Here is a 23,647-nt window from a genome sequence, read left to right on the forward strand (position 1 = left end):
AACTCGCATATGACTTATATGAAACGTTCGGTCCTTACCCAACGACGAAAACGATTCTCCAACGAAGATATGTATGTGCGGGCGCACATCTTGCCAGAGATCAATATTAGCAGTATGTATGCAGCAGACAATCTTGCCGGATTCATATTCTATTCCACTCGTCTGTTTCGAACTTCTTCTAGTAGGTTTCTCATTCTTCCTGAATCGAATCTTTTCGCGCACAATAACGAAGTATAATACCGGTGGAGCTGCAATGAAATGTCACCCCTGTTTATATTCAAATTTCTTAAGGTTTCCATATATCGCATCGAATCCATTTTAGATCGTTGAAACAAGTTTTCCTAGCAGAAATGATTCAGTCTTGAGTCCATTATTTTCGCTCTATTGCTTTTGTCAACCTATCTGTCAATAATCTACAATGACGCCCCCCCTCCTGGAACAAAAGTGGGTCAGAGTCTCCAAGGCTTATGATGTTATGAAACTAATTTATCCTGGGATATATTTTGGGTTCAATTCTGGTATACTTGATTTAATAAAAATGAAGCTGGGTTGACTAGGGAATTGCAGCATACAAATAAAGAAATTCTTACCAACATGGGGAATGGTAATTTTAACATTAGGATTCCACGAAGATCCGTCTGAAAATTGTTAAAATCATGACCGACACTACTAGATTTTGACAAAACTTTACTCGTTTCACCAGCATGCAAGACTAAACATTTTCCACAGTCAGTAAGATTATTTTGACTCATGAGCAATTTTTTAAAAGGGCGTAAAAGTTTCAGCGTTTAGCATTGTCGAATAAAAAATTGTTCTATTACCGTATTTTATACAACAAAACTTTCTAAGGATGAGTTACAGGGAATGAATACTACTGTACGAAGAAAATATACACTAAAACAAAAATTTATATTACAAAATTTTTATTGAAAAAAAAAACTCAATATTTTATTTTTTTTTGTAATTTGTTAACAAAAACCTAAAGAGAAAAGAAATAATTTGAATATAATTGCACGGTTGAGGGCTTATCGCTAAAAAGTTTGTCTAACAATAAATTTATACACGTTCTTAAATTTCATACAAAATTTACAAAAAAACTGTAATTTTATTACAGAATACAATTCTAAGTATGAAAAGGCATTTAACCAAAATCTTTCTAAATGTGATAGTTGTCGAGATATTTGGAATGTTGCTTTAACAACAACAATTAATTCGTGTAATTATGTCCTTTTTAAAAGTTATGCGCGTAACCCCATAATAAAATGTAAACAATCTGATGTCCAAAGTACAATTTTTTTCAGTATGATTTTAAACGCTATTCCAAATCGAAATGCTCATAACAAAAAAATTCAGAAATGTACTAGTTCACAAGATATTTTAAGTTTTGTTTTAATAAAACAATTATTTTATTACATTACGACCTTTTCATAACGTATTCGTGTTTCTCCTTCAATGGCAATAGATTTTTCAAAAGGTTTCATATTTTTTTTGAAACTTTCCCTTTGACATGAAAGCGATATTTTAAAGCATTGGAAAGCAAAAGGAAAACAATTGAAATATTATTCAACCATAGGGTCTGATGATTAATCTATTTAGATGAATTATATTTTGGTTGCTTTCGAAAAATGAAGAATTTTCAGAGACCCCGATCGTGGTAATATTTGACCTTGTTTATCCAAATAATTTAAGACTTCTGATGACAATAATTTCAAGTGCAAGGTATGTAATACTGCGTGTAATATTTACACGCGAAATACAGAAAATATCACTCTTATGACACAAAATTCGCTATAAACTAACCCCCCACACGTCTTATTTTATTTTATGTTTAAAATTTCATACTTTGAACTTCGGAATGATGTAAAGGGCGTAGACTCTTGTAATTGCATTTAGATAGTTTACGCAATGTGTTGTAGTATATTAAAGTTTTGTGAACCAGTACAGTAAAATCGGTACGTCGTAGAAGCCTGTGTGAATCCAATATGTTTTCAAATTACAAGCTTCTAGACGTTTTAGAAACGTAAAATAAATTGTTAGTATAACAAAACGTGACGAAATAGGTGGATAAGTCATCATTCGTGAATCTAGTGTTTGCGATTAACATTTTGGGCGGTCGTAAATTTCCGATACGCTCATCAGGGAGTTGTGAAGCGTATGTAAATATTATGCCTATTGTTTAATACCAATTCTTTGATGCCATCAGTTTTTTTTTATTTTATTTAATTTCAAGTCATCAATCAGATGTAGACCGGTTTCTTACAGTAATTATTAAACTAACTTAACACTAGTTAAATTTTGATTTACTTTAAACTGCTGCTTAAGTTTTGTTTTCGACATAGTAAAGTCAATGCTTACGCAATGCTTGTTGTAAATATTCATCATTTGGTTTAAAGTGCCAAACTTGGCATAATTAGTACGATGGCGGATTGTACAAAAAATACTGCGCTTACGTAGTTGTCGAGAAGGAGCATAAAAATTTAGTTTCGATAATAGTTCGATTGAGTCAATACGATGTGATACAATGTTGTTTACAAATGATACCATAGAAAATTCACGATGATCTTTCAAGGTTTGAAAGTCAATTAGCATGCACCGTGCTTCATAAGCTGCAAATGTAGTCCAGTCCAACCTAGTTTACAAAGAGCGAACATCAAAAACTGCTTTTGTACTGATTCTATCCGGTTCGCATGCGTTGCTGAAAAAGGCGACCAAACTATATTCCAATATTCTAGTGTTGTACGCACATAGGCTACATATAATGTTTTTATTGTGTGGGGATCTTGAAAATTGTAGCTGAAGCGTTTAATAAACCCTAGCGTTTAATAAACCCCCCCAAAGCAAACAGGGTTTAATAAACCCTGTTTGCTTTGTTAATTATTCCCAATATGATTCTATTGTTCTGTATATTATTCTTTCTACTCAATGATATGGAATTACATTTTTTTACATTCAGTTTCAGAAGGCTTTTATTACACCATGTATAAAATATATTTTCTTCGTTTTGAAATGTCTGAAAGTCTTCACCATTTCTTATTTCTAGAAAAAGTTTCATATCGTCAGTATGTATAAGAACTTTTACATTTTTAAGAATGAAGGAACAAAGTAGTAACAAATAAATAAAGAATATCGGGCCCAAATGATACCCTTGAGGGACTCCTGATGTAACTTGATTTGGGATTGATTTTATCCCTTTAAATCTAGCAGCTTGTTTACGATTTGTAAGATATGATTATATCCATGTAAGAAGTCCTGGTTCAGACCCTATCTTTTCTAATTTACAAAGTAACATGGGTATGTCGATGCGATCAAATACTTTGCTAAAATCTGTATAAAGAGCTTCTACGTGGTTTCCGTTATCCATTGCTGTAAATGTGTAGTTAATGAACTCGAGTAGATTTGTACTTGTACAACGCCCTTTGAAAAAACCATGTTGCACATGTGTAATTCTGTTCATGATTTGGTGAAATAAATTTTCATTAACAATCGCCTCGAAAATCTTGGGAATGCATGAGATTATAGCTATTCCACGATAGTTACGCACATCGCATTTTTCTCCATGTTTAAAAATTTGCAACTAGGAAAGAGCTTTTCCATGTTTTAGGAAAACAACCTGATTATAGAGACATGTTAAAAAGCCAAAATAAAGGAGCGGTTAGTTCCATTGACAAAGTTTTTAATAAATTCAGTGTTGAATCATTCAAATAAACGAGGTCGAATATTACCACAGATTTAATTCTTTCAAAATTCTTGTTCACTTGTGCAACAGATTTCTAACAGAGAATCCCTCATTTATTATGATACAAGCGCTTGAAAGAAAAATTGGATCGAGACGGTGTAATAAGTTGACCCAGAGAAATTCAAAAATTCTCATTCTACGAAAAATTAAATAACTTTCGCAATCCATCAGATTTAAGTTTAAAATTGCTTATTTTCATTGATCATTAGCAAGCTTTAATTTCGCCTAAAAATGCACTTTTAGAAATTGCTTTATCTAGCCCAAAATATTGACCAGACGCTTATTTTTCGTTAAGAAATGAGAAAAAAATATGAGGAGCTCATCAAACTCGTAAATAGCGTCTAAATCATTAGTCAAACTAAAACAAAATGTTCAGGCGATCGAAAGTTCATTTATTTGCCTTTACTTCAACATAGTAGTATTTCATATCGATGCGCTGCAACCGATGATATTACTAAACGTGCTTTTTATCTTGAAGATGAAATTCATTTTATATACTGTAACTGGAAAACTGGATTTTATTTTCGAATTCAGTAAACGATTTTACCTTCAAAATAACCACCATTTTATGGGGTTCAGAAATGCTGTAAACTAGTGTTATATGTCCGACGGCACCTGTCACCTGCATGATGGTGTCTGATGTTTTAAACGACAAAATTGATTACCCTAAGCCGTACTAACTACGGTGTCAACGGTGGTCTATTTGGATTAAAGAGAACGTCCTCTGGATTCGACGGCCATCAGGCTCACGGGGCCACGTTACGACTGAATTCAATTATTCCAGTTGAACCATATTTTTGGAGAATAATTTTGACATGTGGCAGATCTATGATCTACTGAAAGTGCTATCATATTTGAAGGCATATGGACACATGAGAGCACAGTACAACCGATTCTAGTAATTTAGAAATTCGATTTTTCGGACGTGTCGCTTGGCACTTCAAGTTGGAAATCTATGAACATTACAGTCATATTTGAAGACATTCACACATTTCAATAATTCTGAAATTCGATTTTTACGACATACATATTTTGGTGAATATTCTTATCACATTGTACATCAACAAGGTGTCTCTTGTACAATGCAAAATGATATTAGAAGACATCTGCAGACACGAAGCAATTTTTGATATTTGAAACACTGTGAGACAGGAATTTTTACCAAAATAATTTCCGCGTAGAACCGGAGCACCGGCACCGGTTGTAAAGTGTCCCCATGTGTTCCAATGTCTGCAAATATGAACGGAAAAATAGAACAGATACAATGTGAATGTGGATGTGAAAAATATAACGACTAGTGGCGTATCGAGCAACTTTTCGTTTCTAATTTATGATTTTAATCCAACCAATGCATAGAGCAAACCTTCTGTCTTGAACTCGAAGAGCTCAACCGTGAATGAATAATTGTCCACCACCGTTGAACTTTCTAGAACTTATAATTGTCGGTTTTTGCTACAGAAGGAATCAATATGCAAGACAATTTAATCTTTATCTGGAGAACGTTTGTTCTTTCCAAGCCATGGTGATAAATTCCTCGAAGGTCACGAAGAGAGCAAAACTTTGTCAGAATGTTGGCTGACGGACAATTCGGTGAGCTGTAAAAATGCTAAGTAATTCACTTTTAATTTCGAAGAAGCTGGAGCCTTATCGGGATGTTAATCGAGTTGATAAGAATACTTTCAAAGAGTTGTTATAAGCAGGTTTGACCCTTCCAGGCAGCCATTTCATTTTGTTACTATTAGGACAAGTGGCCCATTGATAAAGGTGGCATGCGCGTGACACAAAGGTAAATGTAATTCGAACGAGGAATTGTTTGAAATTTAGCTCCTATTTGACTGTGTACGAAGGGTTAACGCTTTTGGAAAGGTTAACTGCGATGGTCATTATTTTCTAATTATCATTCACTTTTCTTCTTAACGTTATGCCCCTACCGAGTTTCTGCACAGTAAATTGAATCAGTTTGGTTGAATGTATTCAGAGCCAACGTTTTTTGAAACTCGCCGCCAAAGATCGATCGGTTCTAATTTAGTGCAATTGCCGTCATCAGCAGCATCAATAAAATTAAAAATCCATTGCCACTTTAACCAAGGGAAGTATTTCTTCGTTTGGCTAACTACCAAGACTCATTTTTCCACGGATTGACGTTACATTCGAACATAAATAACTACGTTCATGTTGACACCTAAGAACGGGTGACGTAAATGAAAACCAGACAGGCAGACCACATGTTGTCGAGTTAGGTTGCTTGAAAGACTTCAAAAAAATGGAAGCGGAATTGAATTCTTCGCTTCCATCCCGGTTCAGTTCTTTTAAAGGGACTACTCGATACAGAGTCTCAAAAATAAAGCTAATTTTCTATCTTTCCCACTAAATATCACGCTAATTTATTGGGCGATAGAGAAGCGAGCGAAAGCCAATTGATGAAAAAATAATAAAACAATTCTTTGTTTTGTTAATTAGTTGATTTCTTCAGAAAAATAAGAAATTCTCAAGTACTTTTTCAAATGGACGTAAGTAACAATGAGAGATTCTCTTTGAGGTCTTTCTCTTCTGTTCATTACTCGGCCATTTCAACATTTACTACTCTACTCTTTGCATAATATTGTAGTAAAAACCGTCGGCTTTCGATATGTACTGGAAAATTAGTACAAAGTGTTGTAATGACGTCGTAATAAACGAAAGAGAAAGTAAACAAAGAGAGGCTCTCAATGTTACTTACGTCCATTTGAAAAAGTACTCGAGAAATAGTTAATTATATTTTTTTTTGTAGTTTGCGATATTGCCCTCAGGTGTAACATATAGTTTGTATAGGATATATTGCAACAGGAGCATACATTTTAACCCATTCATGCCCACGTTGTTTGTGGACAACAACGTTTTTTAACAGCTATAACTTTTGATTGAGGAGAGATTTGCTCACAAAAACAAGTAAGGCTCATTAATGTGATTATTGCCTTTAATTTGAGTATTAACAGTTACAAGGATCAGCTCTAGAACTTTAGTTATTGCAATTAGTCTGATTGGATTCCGATGGAGCATTGCTGCTAGGGACAGTTTACGTTGACGACGGAAAATGATTTTTTCATATATCTTCGTTATCGTGCACTATTATTGAAAACTGATAAAACTTATCAATTTAGACTGTCGTTGGTTACGTTTTCCACGTGATTGGACTATTGTAATTATTCTAGGAGAATAGCATTGAGCATTAGAAGGTAAAAACTGACCAGCTTCTAGCACTGCCATGAAACCACCTATCTTTATGAAAATAGTCTTTTCGTGTTTCTTGACCCCACCGTTTTCAAGAAAAAATAGTTTTGAAATCCTGCATGCACTAGAAAAAAGTTGGGCATGAAAGGATTAAAAGATAGTTGACTCGAATATGACGAAGATAAAGGTGAAGCAATCTTAGGAAAACTTTGAGAATTCGAGCGGAGAAAGGTTTGTTTCATAGATCAATTCATGCAGTTAGAATCTCGATGCATGATTCTTTATAACGTATAGTTGTAAGGAGGCGTCTGGTGTAGTGGGTAAAAAAATCGACTTCGCTTATTCGCTTATCGTTAGTATTGAACCTCTAGAATAGTATCCGCAGTTTTGGTGGCCACTTTGAACATCTTTTGTTTTAAACAGCCATTTCTCGAAACCGCATTTTTCAAATTAGTGGACACGACAACTCAAAAACTATTCAACGGATTGACTTAATTCTTTTTATGAGAATGCATAATATGTGTAGCCAGTCGATGAACCACGAGAAACTTAATAAAAAATTCACCACATTATTTTGAAGAAAAGGAAGCGGATTTTACATTAAAATATGAGATTTTTTTTGTTTTTATGGTGCCATTTTCCAAAATTCAAACTTTTTCCATTTTACGGGTTTATCGAGGAACTACAATTCTAAACTTTATAAATCTTGTGAATTTCCTGTTTCAGGCAAATTTATCAAGAGTTATCATGTCCACCGGCACTCTTCGACCTGGAAATGGTTGGACATCTATGCTAGGGATGCTCGTATGTTTGGCTCTGCGTAACCGAAAAATAATTTTTTATGTACATAATGAATGTGTAAATAAATCTTTACATTAAGAGGTTCATTGCTGTGTTGCCTTCAATATCGTAAAACAAAATTGGTTTCGGTTTGAGCACTCTACACCAGACGCTCACTCCTTTTTATCCTACAGTCTTGTTGCACAGTGGCACGACGAGTGGCAAAACCCCAAAAATGAATGTCTTGTAAATCTTTTGTAAATATTTATTTCATTTTTCTCCCAGTTTGTATAAAAGTATCTCAAAATTTTACTATAATCGGATGAAAACTGAATTTTTCACATGTCGATGCAGCAGGTGATGTCGAGGATTGCTGTTGAATTCAATTCATTGTAATTGTTCGTACCTTTGAACTTCAAATGGCGATATCTCAAGAACTATAAGGTCGATTGGAGTAGTTTTGAGTTTTTGGAAAGAAGAATGAATATGCTAAAATTTATAGTTATAGTTAGTGAGCTTTTTGCGCAAAATTTATTCCACGTTTGTTCTGTATCAAGGAAAAGCAATTGAGAAATTATATGTCATATCAGTAATTTATCTTTATACGTCTTCCAATTTTTGAGATGGTCTCCCATGGGTCACTTATCATCCATCTGACTCAAAATTTAGTGTAGTTTCAAGATATAAAGGCCTGATCTTGCGCATTTTTGCGCCGAAGTTGTTATGTCTATGTTTTTGAAAATACCCACATGGAGACGCCTCTCCAGTTTTTTCCACACCTCTGACATACGGTGTGGAAAAAACTGCTTTTTTCGTTTGTGAATTTTGCGCATTCTCTGTCCAATCTTAAATTAAAATAAATCCAAATTTTTTTTTCGCGTATATGGTTCATTTAAAAATGGTCTTATTTTATTAGGATAATATCGCATACCCTTAAGCTATATCAGCCTTATGCAAACTCGGAAAAAATAGTCTCACCAAATGACTAGAACTCAACTGTGTTCACTCAATTTGACAGTTATTGCGTAAGTTAGCAAAAATAGTTCATGAAACATTTTATGACACATTTCAGATGGTTGAAAATATTTACTGAATTCTTAATTCCTTTACCATTTAAAAACCATACTTCCCATTCGGCTCCTTACTCTTGATCACTAGTAAAACCCTTGTAGATCATGCTCTAAATGCTTTTTGAAAGTTGTGCATAAATTAGTGTCATTATTCTAGTCATAAAGTGAATATTCAAATTAAATATCAGTAATAACCATGCGTCTCCATTCACAGTTTTTTCAAATTTTGCCTGCTTATCGCAAGTTTTCGCAAAAGTAGCATAGGCTGATTTTAAAGAGAAAATGAAAAGCTTTCGAATGAGCATAGTGTGATCGCGGGCATTCGCGGGCGTCGTTGTTGTTATCGCTTTAGAAGTTCGAATTCAATTAAAATTCATGACAAACAGTTATCTAAACACTAACTAAACCAACTAGTGACTTATTTTTGGCGATTTTACGATGTAATTTTATCACACGGATAATTTTGGTGAAATAATGCAATTCATAAAATCAACCGTTTCTTTGAAAAACGAGAATAAGCGTATGTAGCTCCTATGGTCAAATAATGCAAAAAACAGTTGAGTTATGCCTTTCAAAAAGCTTTCAAAAATTCATTTTGCATTCAAATCACCTAAAATCTCGCGAAAATGTCTCTGATGGCTCAGCTGATACAAGAAAAATACTAGTGAGAATATCGCATAACCCTGATATATGGACTTAAGTCCGGGCTCGTCCCACTGTGTGCTGGTGCAAAGATCAAAAATAATCCATGAACATCCGCAAATATCAAATACATCACTTTAAATCAGTAGAATAGTAAAATTAATGTAGGCTTGCCCTGGTCTTCCTTATTTAAAGGGCGAACACGAAATTATTGCGACACATTGAACAGGGCATAACTTTTTTACCATTGGGTAAAAATCAACCAAATTTTGCACACTTTCTCATTGATGTATATTGTTTACATGCTGTCAAACTCGAAGTCGTGTTTTTCGATTCAACGAAAATGGAGGTGAACCAACGCGAGTCGAGAGAGCAAATTCTTTCCAAACACCTGGAATTCCCTGACCTGTCGCACAGGCAGTTGGAAAAAATGCTGAACATTCACCATTCAACCGTCTCCAAAGTGTTAAAGCGGTTCCAGGAGCGATTGACGTTGGACCACGGCAAAGGAGCTGGAAGAAAACCGGGACCGGAGAACAAAAAGACGGAGGGGAAGGTGAAGCGGATGATTAAAGTAAATCCCAACGTCTCAAGACGTGATTTGGCTAAAAAGATCGGCATGTCGCAGAGCTACGTCCAGAATGCAAAGAAAAGAGCTTGACTAGATACATACAAGGTACAGAACTTCCCAAACCGCGATGAGCGGCAACAATCGACGGCTAAAACTCGGGCCAGGAAGCTCTACGAGAAGATGCTGACAAAATATGGCTGCTGTGTGATGGACGACGAAACGTATATAAAAGCCGATTTTAAGCAAATTCCGGGGTTGGAGTTTTTCAGTGGCAAGAGCAAGTTCTATGTGGACGACAAATTTAAGAAGAAGAAAATGTCGAAGTTCGCCTCCAAATATCTCATTTGGCAGGCCTTGCGGACTGAGGAGTGGTCTGCTCTGCGGACTGAGGAGTGAGCCTTTCGTGACAAAGGGCACAGTAAATGGCGAGATCTACAAATCTGAGTGCCTCGAGAAGCGCCTTTAGCCCTTCTTGCAGCAGCACGACGAAGCTCCGCTATTTTGGCCAGATTTGGCATCATGCCACTATTCTAAAAGTGTCCTGTAGCGGTATGAGGCCAATTCTGTCCATTTTGTTCCAAAGGACATGAATCCGCCAAACTGTCCGGAGCTGCGCCCGGTGGAGCAGTACTGGGCAATGATGAAGCGGAAACTTCGTTAAGAAAATGTTGAGAACATGTTAAGAAAATAGAAAAAAACTGAGAAACTGGTACCGGATGATACTGTAATGACTTTGATGGAGGGCATCAAGCGAAAATGCGTTCAATTTTACACTCAAGGCTCTATCGATTAACTTTTCTTTTGATTTTTGAAGTAAATATATGTATAAAACTACCCTAAAATTTTGGTTTGATTTTAAACATTATAAGAAAATTGGCATGACATTTTCGGTGTCGCAATAATTACGTGTTCGCCCTTTAAGGTGAAGCGACAAATATGTTCGTGTCATGTGACCAGTTACTGGTCGAGGAAAAATGCGATATGCCCACATATATACAATTTCTAAACAAACAGAGGAAAGATATTAAAATTGCAAGTGTTTTTTCATGCCGGAAAAAAACCAATGCTGTGATCTTGCCGATAAACCAAAATTAAGAAAAACAGCGGCTTCCATTCAAATTGCCAGCTTAAAGATACACAGTACAGCGCTATACACAGCATCCTTAATCCAGCTAGCTAGAGGCACTGGCACTATGTAGATCTGCACACGATGGGCAGATAAGGTTACCTTCGGAGATTTTCTTTGTTACTTAATTTTCCCTTAATTATCTAGCCAATCAGAAACAGCCGACGAGCGACAATGAATGCTTCACATGCTCCCTAAAAAGTTAAAAGAAACTCTTTTCAATGCTCCGTATGCCAGCGGGGGGTTTATACGAAGTAAACGGTTACGGTTATGTGTGTTATTTTCAATACTGCTCGAATTTCTTTAACTGACGTAACAGCCAAAAAGTTTCAATTTCCTTTGGATTTACGTCAGCAGTGCGAATCTAGACAATATGTACGGATAAATTCTTTTGCACGGAGTGGAGAAACAAAAAGTGAAACCGTCTGAAAGATTACATGAACGATTACTGATTTCGAAAAGCTTCTGAAGCACTCCTTCACGGTTGAGAAGACTGGCGGCTAATAAAGCTTCTATGGTATTATGTTTCCTAGAATGTTAACTTCGTTTCTATTGGACTGTTTACACTCAACACATGCTTTCACATTGCTTCAATGTTTTTCTGATGAGTTTATCGTGGGAAGAAAATTGAAAACATTTTGTGTTTATACAGTATGGGTGGCCGGGTGGTGCTTATTATCGGTGGCACGGTGCATCGAAGTACTATTTTTGATTTTAGTATGTTTATCGCTCTTATCTGAATGGGGAATTGGATATGGAATTTAAACCTGAAACACATGGATGAGAATATGTTCAGCAAAAAACAATTTGATTTTTGTTGTATGACTTCAAATAATTATAAAAGCGTCTCATGCGTTATATCAAAGTTTGCAAGGATAGGAACATGCTTAGTTAGAAATACGAACGAACTTTCGAAGAAATGTAAATGACAGGATACGAAGGACTAGCATAACATTTATCAATATACTGGTATTTTTTTTTAAAAGTGACGTTATAATAACATCCCATCCCCAACTGAGCATGATCATGAAAGCTTCGGTAAACAATTTACAAGCTCAATGGAAAACTGCCAAACATCAAAAGAATTATACAACAAAGAAAAATGCCAGTTTAACCTGCTATTATATCCTCCATCTCGGCGGCAGAAAAGTCTTCATCTTCATTAATCTCCAAATCCAATTTATCCGGCTTCATGTTGTTTACGAGATTAGTTCACTCCGGACGACGAGAAACACCACAACACAGACACTCGATGACACTATTCACTGATTCGTTCGCACTGTGGGGCTAAAGGTTATAGCACGCTAATAAAGAATAGACTTTCACTTCCTTTTTGCACTGGTGATTTCGTCCTCCAATCAGCCGGTGCTGCTAGGGGGTGCAATGAAAATTGCGGGCGCATAAACCCCCATGTTGCTCCTCACGTGTATCTGCGTGTGACGCTACTAGGCCCAAGGACGAAAATAGCATATGTAACGTAGCCGCATGCACACTACGGATAGCTTGGGAGTGGATTATTTTACGATGCTCTTATTCTCCACATTCTGTGGTCATATCGTCATCAGCACCAAGCACAGGTACCGTACCGTACTCGGAAACCTACAGCTGCAGCAGAGCCGTCAGTGCGCTTTACCTAGTAGGGGATTGTTTGGAATATGCCATTACGTTGTAGGTCCGCTCACTGCTGAGGACTCACTTGAATTAAATTCGATTAATTGTTATTTGCATAACTGGAATGTCTTCCGCAGATTGGTGTGGGTGGCAAACCTGCTGGGAATTACGGTCGTCAGTAATGAATTAGTCGGCCGGTTTTGTGATGGGATGTGTAATTAGCCCATGTTTGGTACAAAAGCGGTTTTGAATTATTTCTGCACTTTTTGTTCTATTCTCTCGGACAAATGGTATTGGGTAGTACAGGTGGCCGGAATTTCATTAACATTAAATATGTAGTATTCTACTAGAGTAATTTCGGGAGAGATGCCGCACTTTCTATTTCTCGTATAAAGAGTTACTTTTGTACGGAAATATGATAGCGCGAGTTTGTCTATCGAAGAATTACAATACTGGAGATGTAGAATAATGCTTATTATTAACTTATAACATTTTACTTCAGGACCACGATGCGGACTTATTGATTGGATTATGGAAATTGATTCTTGGCACCATTTTGAAATCCAAAATGGCATGCTCCGATTCAGCAAAACCAATGGAGTTATCAAAAATTTCGTTGAACCGAAAGTCACCAGGTTGGATTTAGAAATGGCTTCCAACACCGATATCCTTCGTCTTCTCGTCAACCCAATTCTAAAACTACTGATATTGTTGAAGTTATAGAGAATTTTGCTGAACCGGAAATCGTCAGCATGGATTTTGAATTGGCTCCAGAAACTGATTTTTGTCGATATTTGTAAACCCCATTTCAAAACTACTTCATCGCTGATGTTAGAAAATTTTGCAGAACTGGATATCTCCATCTTTGAATTTGAAATGGCTTCCGACATCGATTTCCGTCATTCACTCGTCAACCCCATTCCAATCACACTCATATTGTTGTAGTAATAAAGAATTTTGCTGAACTGAAAGGCGCAATCTTGGATGGTGAAATGGCTTCAGACATCTATTTTCGTCATTTACTCGTCAACCCTATTCTGAATGTGGCTCACTCAATTGTATTGAACTTCATACTGTTCTGTACGCATTTTAAAATTTTTTACGAGTATTGTTCGTAAAAAAAGTTCTTTATTTCGAATTCACTTCGTAAAAAAGTTACGATTATTTTTGGAAGGTCTAGAGTATTCAGTATACCTGATTGAAACAATTTGAGCTTATTGAAGGTAAAAAAAATGAAATGATCATTCTAAAACTTGAGTGTTTACTAAACGCATATTGTTTTTCGAAATACAAATGGAATGTATCAGTGGTATCAGTTTATATGTGTGGTCGCATTCTAAACCCTCATTCGTGACTTCAAGAAGCATCACTCCTAAGACCCAACGAAATCGTAAGCCTCATTTTTGTCGTTTTATCAGTGAGAGAATCGAAGCCCCGAAAACATTCGATCATTTGTATTTCAAATTACAAGTACATTGAAACTATAGAACAGAAACTAGCCAGGCCTCTGAAATCCCTTACCTTTTTGAGAGTTAAAGCCGTAACTCCGGAAACGGATTCAGATCGACATAAAATTCAATAGCAGCCGAAAATGTTTTCGGCATAACATAAAATCCAGTCGTTTCATGCATTTTGGAGATTTTAAGCATCGAAAGTACGAATTCGATTTCTGAAATTTTATGTGGTCCCCTTAAGGTTGCACAGAGAATGCGTAAAATTCGCAAACGAAAAAAGCAGTTTTTTTCCACACCGTATGTCAGATCTTCATAAAAATCAATCAGCAGTACAGTAACAACATTCTACATACGCTGATTGATTTTTATAAAGATCTGACATACGGTGTGGAAAAAAAACTGCTTTTTTCGTTTGGGAATTTTACGCATTCTCTGTGCAACCTTAAGAGAAAAAATTGTTCCGGCTTATGTGGGAATTTCATATGTGACAGGAAGATTTGATCTATATTTCCGGAACCATATAACCGATCCGTACGAAATTTTATAGACATCTAAGGCGATTATATACCTTTCATTTGGGACCAAGTTTGTAAAGATCGTCCCAACTATCCCCGATAACCTGATGTGAGTTTGTCAATTTTTGTAGATGGCGCTTCTTCCGGGGCACTTCAGGTACTGTCTATGATGGTCAATGCGGTCGACGAGACTTCGGTTGGCCGTCAGTGACCTAGAACTGCAAATGCAAATTGTTTGAAACATAGATATATTCATTTTAGCGAAATTTTTACCTTTTTGCTTTCATCAACCGTAAGTCGGATCAGAAATAAATTTAATAGCAGTTTACGGGGTAGTAAAAGCTTTCATTTAAGTCTGGTTCAAACGGTCTAGCCATCTCCGAAAAACCGATGTTATTGTTATTCTAAGTTTGGATACTTCCGTCTGGGCCGCCGGATCTGGCTATGGTGGCCAAAGAGACTTTGAATGACTGGTAGTGATCTAGAACAATAAATCCAAGCAGCTGTGGTCGCATTTTTGAAAAAAATTCACCTGTACATTCATCGCAGTATCCGTTGAAATCGGGATTTGCTGCGTGTTCGTACTCATCATCCTATAATTCCGGAACTAGTAGTCAAACCCACACAAAATTCAATAGCAGCAAATAAAAACGTTGTACATTTCATTTAAGACTAAGTTTGTGATAATCAGTTCAGAAAATGCGAGAAACTGATGTGGACAAATTATAACAAGATTTTCTATGTAACCGTACTCTTCAATTCGTATCTCCGGAACCAAATGTCGCATCAAAAATAAATTAAATAGCAGCCAATAGGAACGTTGTACCTTTCATTTGCGACTTAGTTTGTGAAAATCGGTTCAGCCATCTCCGAGAAACCGATGTGGACATTTTGTTGACATGTCTGCACATACACACACATACATACACACAGACATTTTTCGATCTCGACGAGCTGAGTCGAATGGTATATGATACATATTGCATAACCTTTCTATATGAGAAAGGCAAAAACCTAAAAAAAGTCATTAAAAGCAGTGTTTACGGACAAGATTACGTCAATTTTGAAGGTTCAGTATCTCATGAGAAGATTTGTAATATAATGCAGCGGATTTGTTGAAAAATAAATAATTTTGGTGATTAATCCCTTTAGAAGTAATAAGTGAGAATCAATTTTTCAAACCAATTTTTTCCTAGACTTGCTGTATTCCGCAAAGTTGTTCAGAATGGTATTTAAAACAACTTTGTTAAAGACATATGAGTTTTTGGAAATGCTCATAAAAACCGATCATGACAAACCATCAGGTTTTATATTTCTTACGTTGATAAAATTGAAAATATAGAGGATTCACTAGTAATAAACAGGGGTAGAGGAATATTTTACCAAGACCATAGCCATATAGCTCGAAAATCTACTGCGTTCGTTGAAACCAATCGCAATTAAGCAGCATGATCAACACAACCAACTTTTCTCAGAGCGATAGAATATTTATAAACAATTTTCTATCTAAAATTATGAACTAAAGTTTTTGATGCTCTGAATGAAACCTAGCTGAACATCGATTAATCAAACATCCATAATCTCGTAGAAAGTATGTAAGGATGACAATCGATATACGTGTACTAAATTATAGTCTAGCCTTGTTTTGCTAATAAATGCCTTTTTGAGTAGCTTATGTTATCAGACTTTGAAGAGAAAAATTAGTACTAGTTGTTAAGTATGTTTTCATTAATATTTTGTTTTATTAAACCATTAAACTATCGATGAATATCGGATAATATGAGCGAATACTGCCTATGATCGCATATTTGTCCCATATTCTATGGGGTTTCCTAGCTTTATGGGACTGATTTGTGATCATGGGCAGTATAGGCATTGAGACATCTTTAAAAATAAGCCTATTAGCCTGGCTTGGAGAATATCATTATTGGTGAGCACTTTCTTTCTTCCAATACTCTGTACGCGAATACTTGTAATATACTAAGGCGAATATGCAAAGAAATCCCTTTGGCGGTATATTCCGGTAATTTTTCAGGTTAACCACGTCTCATTAAATACATTTTTCAAAACCATTGCACGAGCTTGTCAAAGTGATCGATACTTAATTTAGATTCACACTTACTAAAGCAACAAAAAAAATAGAAGACCTTTTCATTAATTACCGAACCCATTGTCCCCAAAGCCCTTCGTGTGACCTATCAACACGGTTTGTCCACATCGGATCCCCTTTTTTGTCAAACACAAGTTGATAAAACTCGTCACGCCACCCAACCCATCTTAATTTGCATAGCGAAACAATTCTGCCTTAATTTCCGCCATGCCGTTCTGATTATATATAACCTATGCATAAGTTACTTCTTCTGTTGTACATGGCCATTGCAGTGGTCGCCTTTAAATGTTGGACTTTCTGGTATTTTCGTATTGTTAGTAAAACGGTTGATCATATTTACAGTGCGTAATAAATTGAATTGCGTTCCACAGAGTCAAAGAATAGAACTTGATGCTTTCAGCTAAAACGTTCGCTTTTTTCCTTAACGCATATTCCGTGCACTTTTGAATTGCTTGCTTATAGTGTGAACGAAATAAAATCATCTCTAGCAAAACTCAACGGAACCCACTGATGAGGCTGCATAATTATTCCATCAGTATCCAGAGTTTGACACGATGATAGACACAATTACCAGTAATTTTCTCGCTTTAGATAGCTAGCAATGTCAGTACGAAATGTCTCACCTTCCCGGCATCGGTAATGCCGAAGAGCACGACCTAAACAATTGATTGTCATTCACTTTATTTCCGTTGTCATCGGCTCATCGTATTACATTTAATTGGCTTCACTTCGAGCACGACATCCTTTTGTCTCTCTATAGCTCTGTGTAAACAGGCGTTTTTCTTAGCGTTTCTAGTAGGGTGTCTCAATGTTCAGAGTCGGAAAAAACTTTACCGCATGAGTGAAAAAGTTTTAGCTGATATGGGTTTGTGCAATGTTTGAGCATGCCGAACAATGGTAAACACAATCAATGATAAAAGTTTGATGGTGATTTTTGGTTAGACATAGTAAAAGATTGACATATACGCTCATCTTTTTTCATAGTGGGCAGAAACTCAACTTATCATCACTTCATAAATCGTGTACAAAATTCGGGGAACCAATTATTTCTCCATATTCCTGCACGGATTTTTTCCCAAATTTACGAGTAAAAGGCCATTAATTCTGGAACGTTTTACATTTGTTAAAAAAGAAATGTATAGAATTCGTTCAAACTTTCAAGAGTTTTTCCGAGCCTCGCAGGGGCTAGTATTATATACCAATCGAATCAGCTCGACGATTTGGGACAATATCTGTGTGTATGTGGCAAATTCTTATTCGAGTTTTTCAGTAATGGCCAAACGAAAATTGCAGTTTTTGAAGTTTTACATTTTCTATAAATGAAACGTATAGAATTCGCTCAAACTTTCAAGATTTTTTCCGAGGCCCGGAGGGCCGAGTCTTATATACCAATCGACTCAGCTCGACGATTTGGGACAATGTCTGTGTGTGTATGTAACGGACAAACTATCATTCGTGTTTTTCAGCAATGGCTGAACCGATCTTATCCAAACCACTTTAAATGAAAGGCCTATGACCCAGACAGAACGCTATTAATTTGTTTTTGATTCTGATGTTTAGTTTCCAAGATATGAATGTTTGAAAGTATAAAAATAGTGTTTTTGCAGTCTTTTTTAAATTATCTGCCGAAATTGACGACATAGATAAAAACTTCATATATCTTTGGACAGCCTAAACGAATACCTTTCGAACGAGCTATATATGGCTGAAATTGGACTATTTTCAAAAGAGATATTTATCATTAAATATGGACGAAAGTATTTTATCATTTATCAGCCATAAAAAAGACGGCTAATTTTAGGTCAATAGTATCTTCAGAGAATTTGATGGATGTAATATGGCCTTTCTTTTGGTATTATTTTTTGGCTGATTAATCCCCCTATGAGTGAGATATTTTCATAAATTTTCTTGGAAGTGATTGTATTGAAATGATGTCTTCAGCAAATTTGTAGCTTTTACTTTTGCAAATAACTTTACTGAAGACATCAAATATCTATTTTGAATGCTTTAAAAATTATAGCTTGTTGTTTGTGGATTACCCTTTGTCGTCTATTTATTGTTTAATATAGTAGTAAACAGTGATGCCACAAGTACAGATTTATCTAGAATGGTACAGATTTTTGAAGTGTTTCTGGTACAGATTCTGTACGGTACGGATTACAGATTTTTGTAAAAAAGTACAGATTGGTACAGATATTTTTTTATATGACAGCAAGGTAAAATAATTTAACACTGTGATATATCCCAGTAAACAGCAGGTAAAGGTCGAGTTTGGCTGCTGACAGAGTGATGGCGAGAAGATGAAGTGGAGCTGGTACTGACTGAGCTTGAACTGAAGCAAACATTAGAATGCGATATGCGAAAAACCTGCTTCCAGCAAAATCATCCCTTTTTACCCCTTTCATAGTGAGTGTCTACGTATACTTTGGCATGCTCGATTTGATTTGCTGCAAGCAGAATTCTCGCATTCTAATGTATGGTAATGTTCAGCTTCTCACCACCACTCTGTCAGCGGCATTTGGTTACCAACAAAGTCGTTGCGAGAATTTGAGCTGGCGCTGATATTAATATTACCCAGTCAAACTCATACGGAATTCTGACTGATTTCTTGCGGAATTCCAGTTCAAATAAAACAACCGCGTCCGAGTTAGAATTTCTGATTTGGTTTCCTCGAATGAAAAATCAGTACAAGAAAAATGATTTTTTTTAAATAACTTTGTTATTGTTTGGGTACAGAATACGGGACAGATTTTCCTAGAAACAAGTACAGATAGAAAAGATTTTTCAACTCCCAGTACAGATTTTATTGTAGCAACACTGTTCTACACTCGTCCACAAGAAAAATCTTCGAATACTGCATAATGAATAATGAATAACATTACAATACAGTGAAGACCCCTTTTGATTAACCCCCGGTTTTGTCAGTCTCATATGAAAATATGTTTAATGGGCTCTAGCAGACGAACGAGCCTGAATTTGAGTAAACCCTTTCTTAAGCATATTTTTCTTACCTTAAAGATGCAAATATGCAAAGATAAAAAAATCGTTTTTGTCGTGACTAACGACTTACCTTTCAATATAGGGGCCCCTTTTCAAAATTTCGGAAGAAAAATGATGTAAGATTTTGAACGCTTATATCTTTTGTTGTACTGAATGGATTTAATCAATTTCTTCGTCATTTTGTCGAAAATATTTGTACCAATGTTGTATTAAATTTTGAAATATGTAGGACATTCATTATAACCGGAAAAATAGTGTTTTGAAAAATCTTTCGAAAACGACTCGGAAAAGTGAAAATTTTCAGCCCATCCCGCACTCAGCCGTCGATATGGTGCAGCAACCTAACAAAAAAATAATGAAAAGTTTATATATATACATGTTTGTTCCTATGATTATTCGTATTGGGTTGCTTGACGAGAGCAGTTGGTGGGGAAAGCCGGCATATTAGTTTTGGTTATGTCATTAGAAGCCGGACGGAAAGGAAAGGCTCATGCACGCCACGAGAACGAGCGAGAAAGCGATAGTAGTACATATTAGCGAAAGCGTTACGTACATTTTGAACCTTAATAACTTTTCTTCTACTAAACGGATTGCCAATTATGTTTCATAAATCGGAAGGAAAACGTTCAACGCTTGCTACCGATACGTTGTTTGCTATATAAAATTTGTTTAAATAGTTCAAAAACTACTTTAAATGAGAATCAACATTAATAATAAAACCTATAAATAGTGGTGCCAAAGCCAGACGTGTGTAAGACGCAGTGCATAACAGACGTGCGTGGTCGTGAGAAGCTGCATCGGACGACCAATCAAATCGGCTACCACCGGAGAGAAGAAAAACGTTGGTGGAGGTGGTGGCGGTGAGAAGGCCAAAAAGCCAAAAGCTAAGAATCGCAGTCACTGAAAAGGCGGTAGTAACTGCCACTAAAAATGCTACCAAAACATCGAAGGCTGCAGCGAACAAGCCAAAGAAGGCCGCCAAACCTGCCAAGAAAGCTGCCCGAAGAAGATAAGTAAATTCACGCGTCTCAAATGTTGCCAACAGTCCTTTTCAGGACTAACAAAATACTTGTAAAGAATTAGTGGTGCTTATTTTCCGTTAGCGCTGTTAATTGTAAATGGATTTGTGTCATAGTTGTATGCAAACCTTAGGATGAATATATAATCGAAAAAGAATTTTATTAGGAAGTTCCTTTTATTAATTTGTATAGATAAAAATAATTATATAAGAAAATATTTTTCAAATTAATCTACAAACCCGAAGGTTTTTGCAAATCCTTCCAAGAAAATCAATGAATGTGGTAACTCTGCCACTAAGCGAAAGCTACACCAAAACGAATGATGAAAATATTTTCATTTATCGCACAAAAGGAGGGCCTTTCATCTGCATCGAACAGTTTATAAATAGGAACGCCTTGATGCAAAGCGTGCTCATTCGGTGTGAGCTGCAAAAGGGGAATGATCATATGTGTACGCAGTAAAACAATCGCCGGCAAGGTTTGAATTGTTTCAAAAGACTCTCGTCTTGTATCAACATAGTTATCTACAAGCAAAATAGAAAAAGAATTTAATTAGAAAGTTTCTTTTATTAACTAGTCTTAAGTTTGCGCTTGTTAATTCTGTACTTTTACCAGTGAATCATAAGAAAATATTTTTCTAATCTACAAACCTGAAGATTTATGCAAATCCTTCCAAGAAAATCAGTGAATGTGGCAACTCTGGCACTAAGCGAAAGCTACACCAAAACGAATGATGAAAATATGTTCATTTATCTCACAAAAGGAGGGCCTTTCATCTGCATCGAAAAGGTTATAAATAGGAACGCCTTGATGCAAAGCGTGCTCTGGAACACCAATCTAAATGATTGAAAACTTGAACAAATGAAAACATAAATCATATATAACAAATAGTAGAGCTATTACAACGAGGAAGAAAGATGAAAAGTACAGCTGTATCACTTGAAATGTATACCAAAACAGAGATGTAAAACGAGTTACAATAAAAATAAATTTAAGTTAAAAAAAGCGAAGTGTGCTCATTCGGTGTGAGCTGCGAAAGGGGAATGATCATATGTGTACGCAGTAAAAACAATCGTCGGCAAGGTTTGAATTGTTTCAAAAGATTCTCGTCTTGTATCAACATAGTTATCTACAAACCGTCCTTATTAGGACGAATGAAAAATGGCAAAAGATGGGTTGGTAATGTATATGACGTAACAGGGGTGTCGTGACCACACTTCGAAGTTATTTCAAATCTTGCAAAGCATAAATTGACATAATTTCAATGATTGTTCCTATATGAATGAAATGACAAATTTTCAGGTCAACGCGGCAATAACTTTGCAATTTATAGAACAATTTCATATTTTTAGTTATCATATATTAACTGGCATCTCTTCCAAACAACTTAACCCTCTGCTACCAACTCCGTGGTTTTGCAGGGTTAAGGAGAATCATTGTAAAATGTCCAATACACGATTTTATGTTGTTACCTCCACTAAAATACTTCAGAACACTCCCACCTGTCATACATGTACATTGTCTGCTTGTTGAAATCATTATATGAAATTATTGACCTGTATTCAACGCGGAGAACTCGGTAATAAAATTGTTTTGCTGAATATACTAACAAACGGGATCCCCAGGAAAATTTCGCTGAGCCCGGTGAATCGAACTTAATGCGTAAAATTTAGCCATTTGAAAGAGATACAAGCAGATTTTTAAGAATATGATCATCGTGGTTATGTCCCGGACATTACCCGCCCCTAGTTTTCGCTAAGCTTGTTCATTTCTGTACGCTAGGAAAAAGATTCCGATGGTCGTTTCGAGAGATTTTTACATTGATATTTCAAAGCAAGAAAATATGAAATTTGTTCATTTCATGAATGAATGTCTCAACGAGCTTAGAATCCAGCGCATCCCCTAGCAACGCAGTCGCCAACAGCAAAGGTTCTTTTCAGAACCATCATAATTATTATAAAGATTAACTTGAAACATTCCCACATATTTCATTGATTATCATTCGATTTGAATTACAAGTCAAACGAGTAGTCACGACACTCCGGTTATGTCCTAGACATTACCCACCCATCTTTTTTCAAAAGGTGATTTTTAATGATTTTGAATAATTGAATTATTTTCATGTTTTTGAATATTTTGCAAAGCGTTATGATTTTGATTACAGAAGAAAATGTTGGCTAAACGATATCAATAATTAAATTCTCCCAATTGATCTTCTATAGCTTAGTTATGATCATATTTCCTTAGAGGGTGCGTTTTACCCCATCTTCCCCTATAGCTTTCCACGGTGATTCGTTCGGGGCCCGACTTTCTGGGTTTGCCAGTGAACTGTCATTTCGTACCTACACATAAAAATATTTACATCTCGCAAGATGCATAATTCACTTGTATTTACATTCAAGAACATGTAAACATGCGTTTCGTTCACAATTCTCCATCTCCATTCAACCGAGTTTTACATCAAAAGAGACACAATATTTTATTTCACATGTCAAAAAATGTAAAATTTCAGTATTAGACATCAAAACACGTCGCAATGTTGTTTACGTCAAATGTATTTTTTATTTTTTTAAGTGTGTAGTACTGCTTCAATTATACCAGAATCGTTTGGCGTGTGCCCAGCGATGCGAGCAGCTACCTTAATCGTCGATTTATCTACTATTTATGTGAATAACAACTTATATAGAATAATTTTCTTAACATCCAATGACCCTCCTAAACATCATCAGCCGCTGAAGATATCGTAGGAAATTCATTTTCACAATAACAAAATTCTTCGACCGATTTAGATAGATATACTATC

General features: G+C 35.9%; 1 protein-coding gene across 16 annotated transcripts in view; it reads right to left on the reverse strand.

Annotated features, from left to right (window-relative positions):
- Nucleotides 1-23,647, reverse strand: part of LOC131692299 (adenylate cyclase type 2) — a 213,286-nt gene that overhangs the window by 107,538 nt on the left and 82,101 nt on the right. For 4 of the 16 annotated variants that reach the window (XM_058979281.1, XM_058979278.1, XM_058979275.1 and 1 more), the window contains exon 2: nucleotides 12,251-12,902. The exons of 8 other annotated variants lie outside the window; for them this stretch is intronic. In XM_058979281.1, coding sequence (XP_058835264.1) covers nucleotides 12,251-12,329 — 79 coding nt within the window. In that variant the 5' untranslated portion in view covers nucleotides 12,330-12,902. Of the gene's footprint in view, nucleotides 1-12,250; nucleotides 12,906-23,647 lie in introns of all 16 variants that reach the window. 4 more of the 16 variants (XM_058979280.1, XM_058979279.1, XM_058979273.1 and 1 more) reach the window with 2 other exon arrangements.

Source organism: Topomyia yanbarensis, chromosome 3 (genome assembly GCF_030247195.1).
Source record: "Topomyia yanbarensis strain Yona2022 chromosome 3, ASM3024719v1, whole genome shotgun sequence".
NCBI lineage: Eukaryota > Metazoa > Arthropoda > Insecta > Diptera > Culicidae > Topomyia > Topomyia yanbarensis.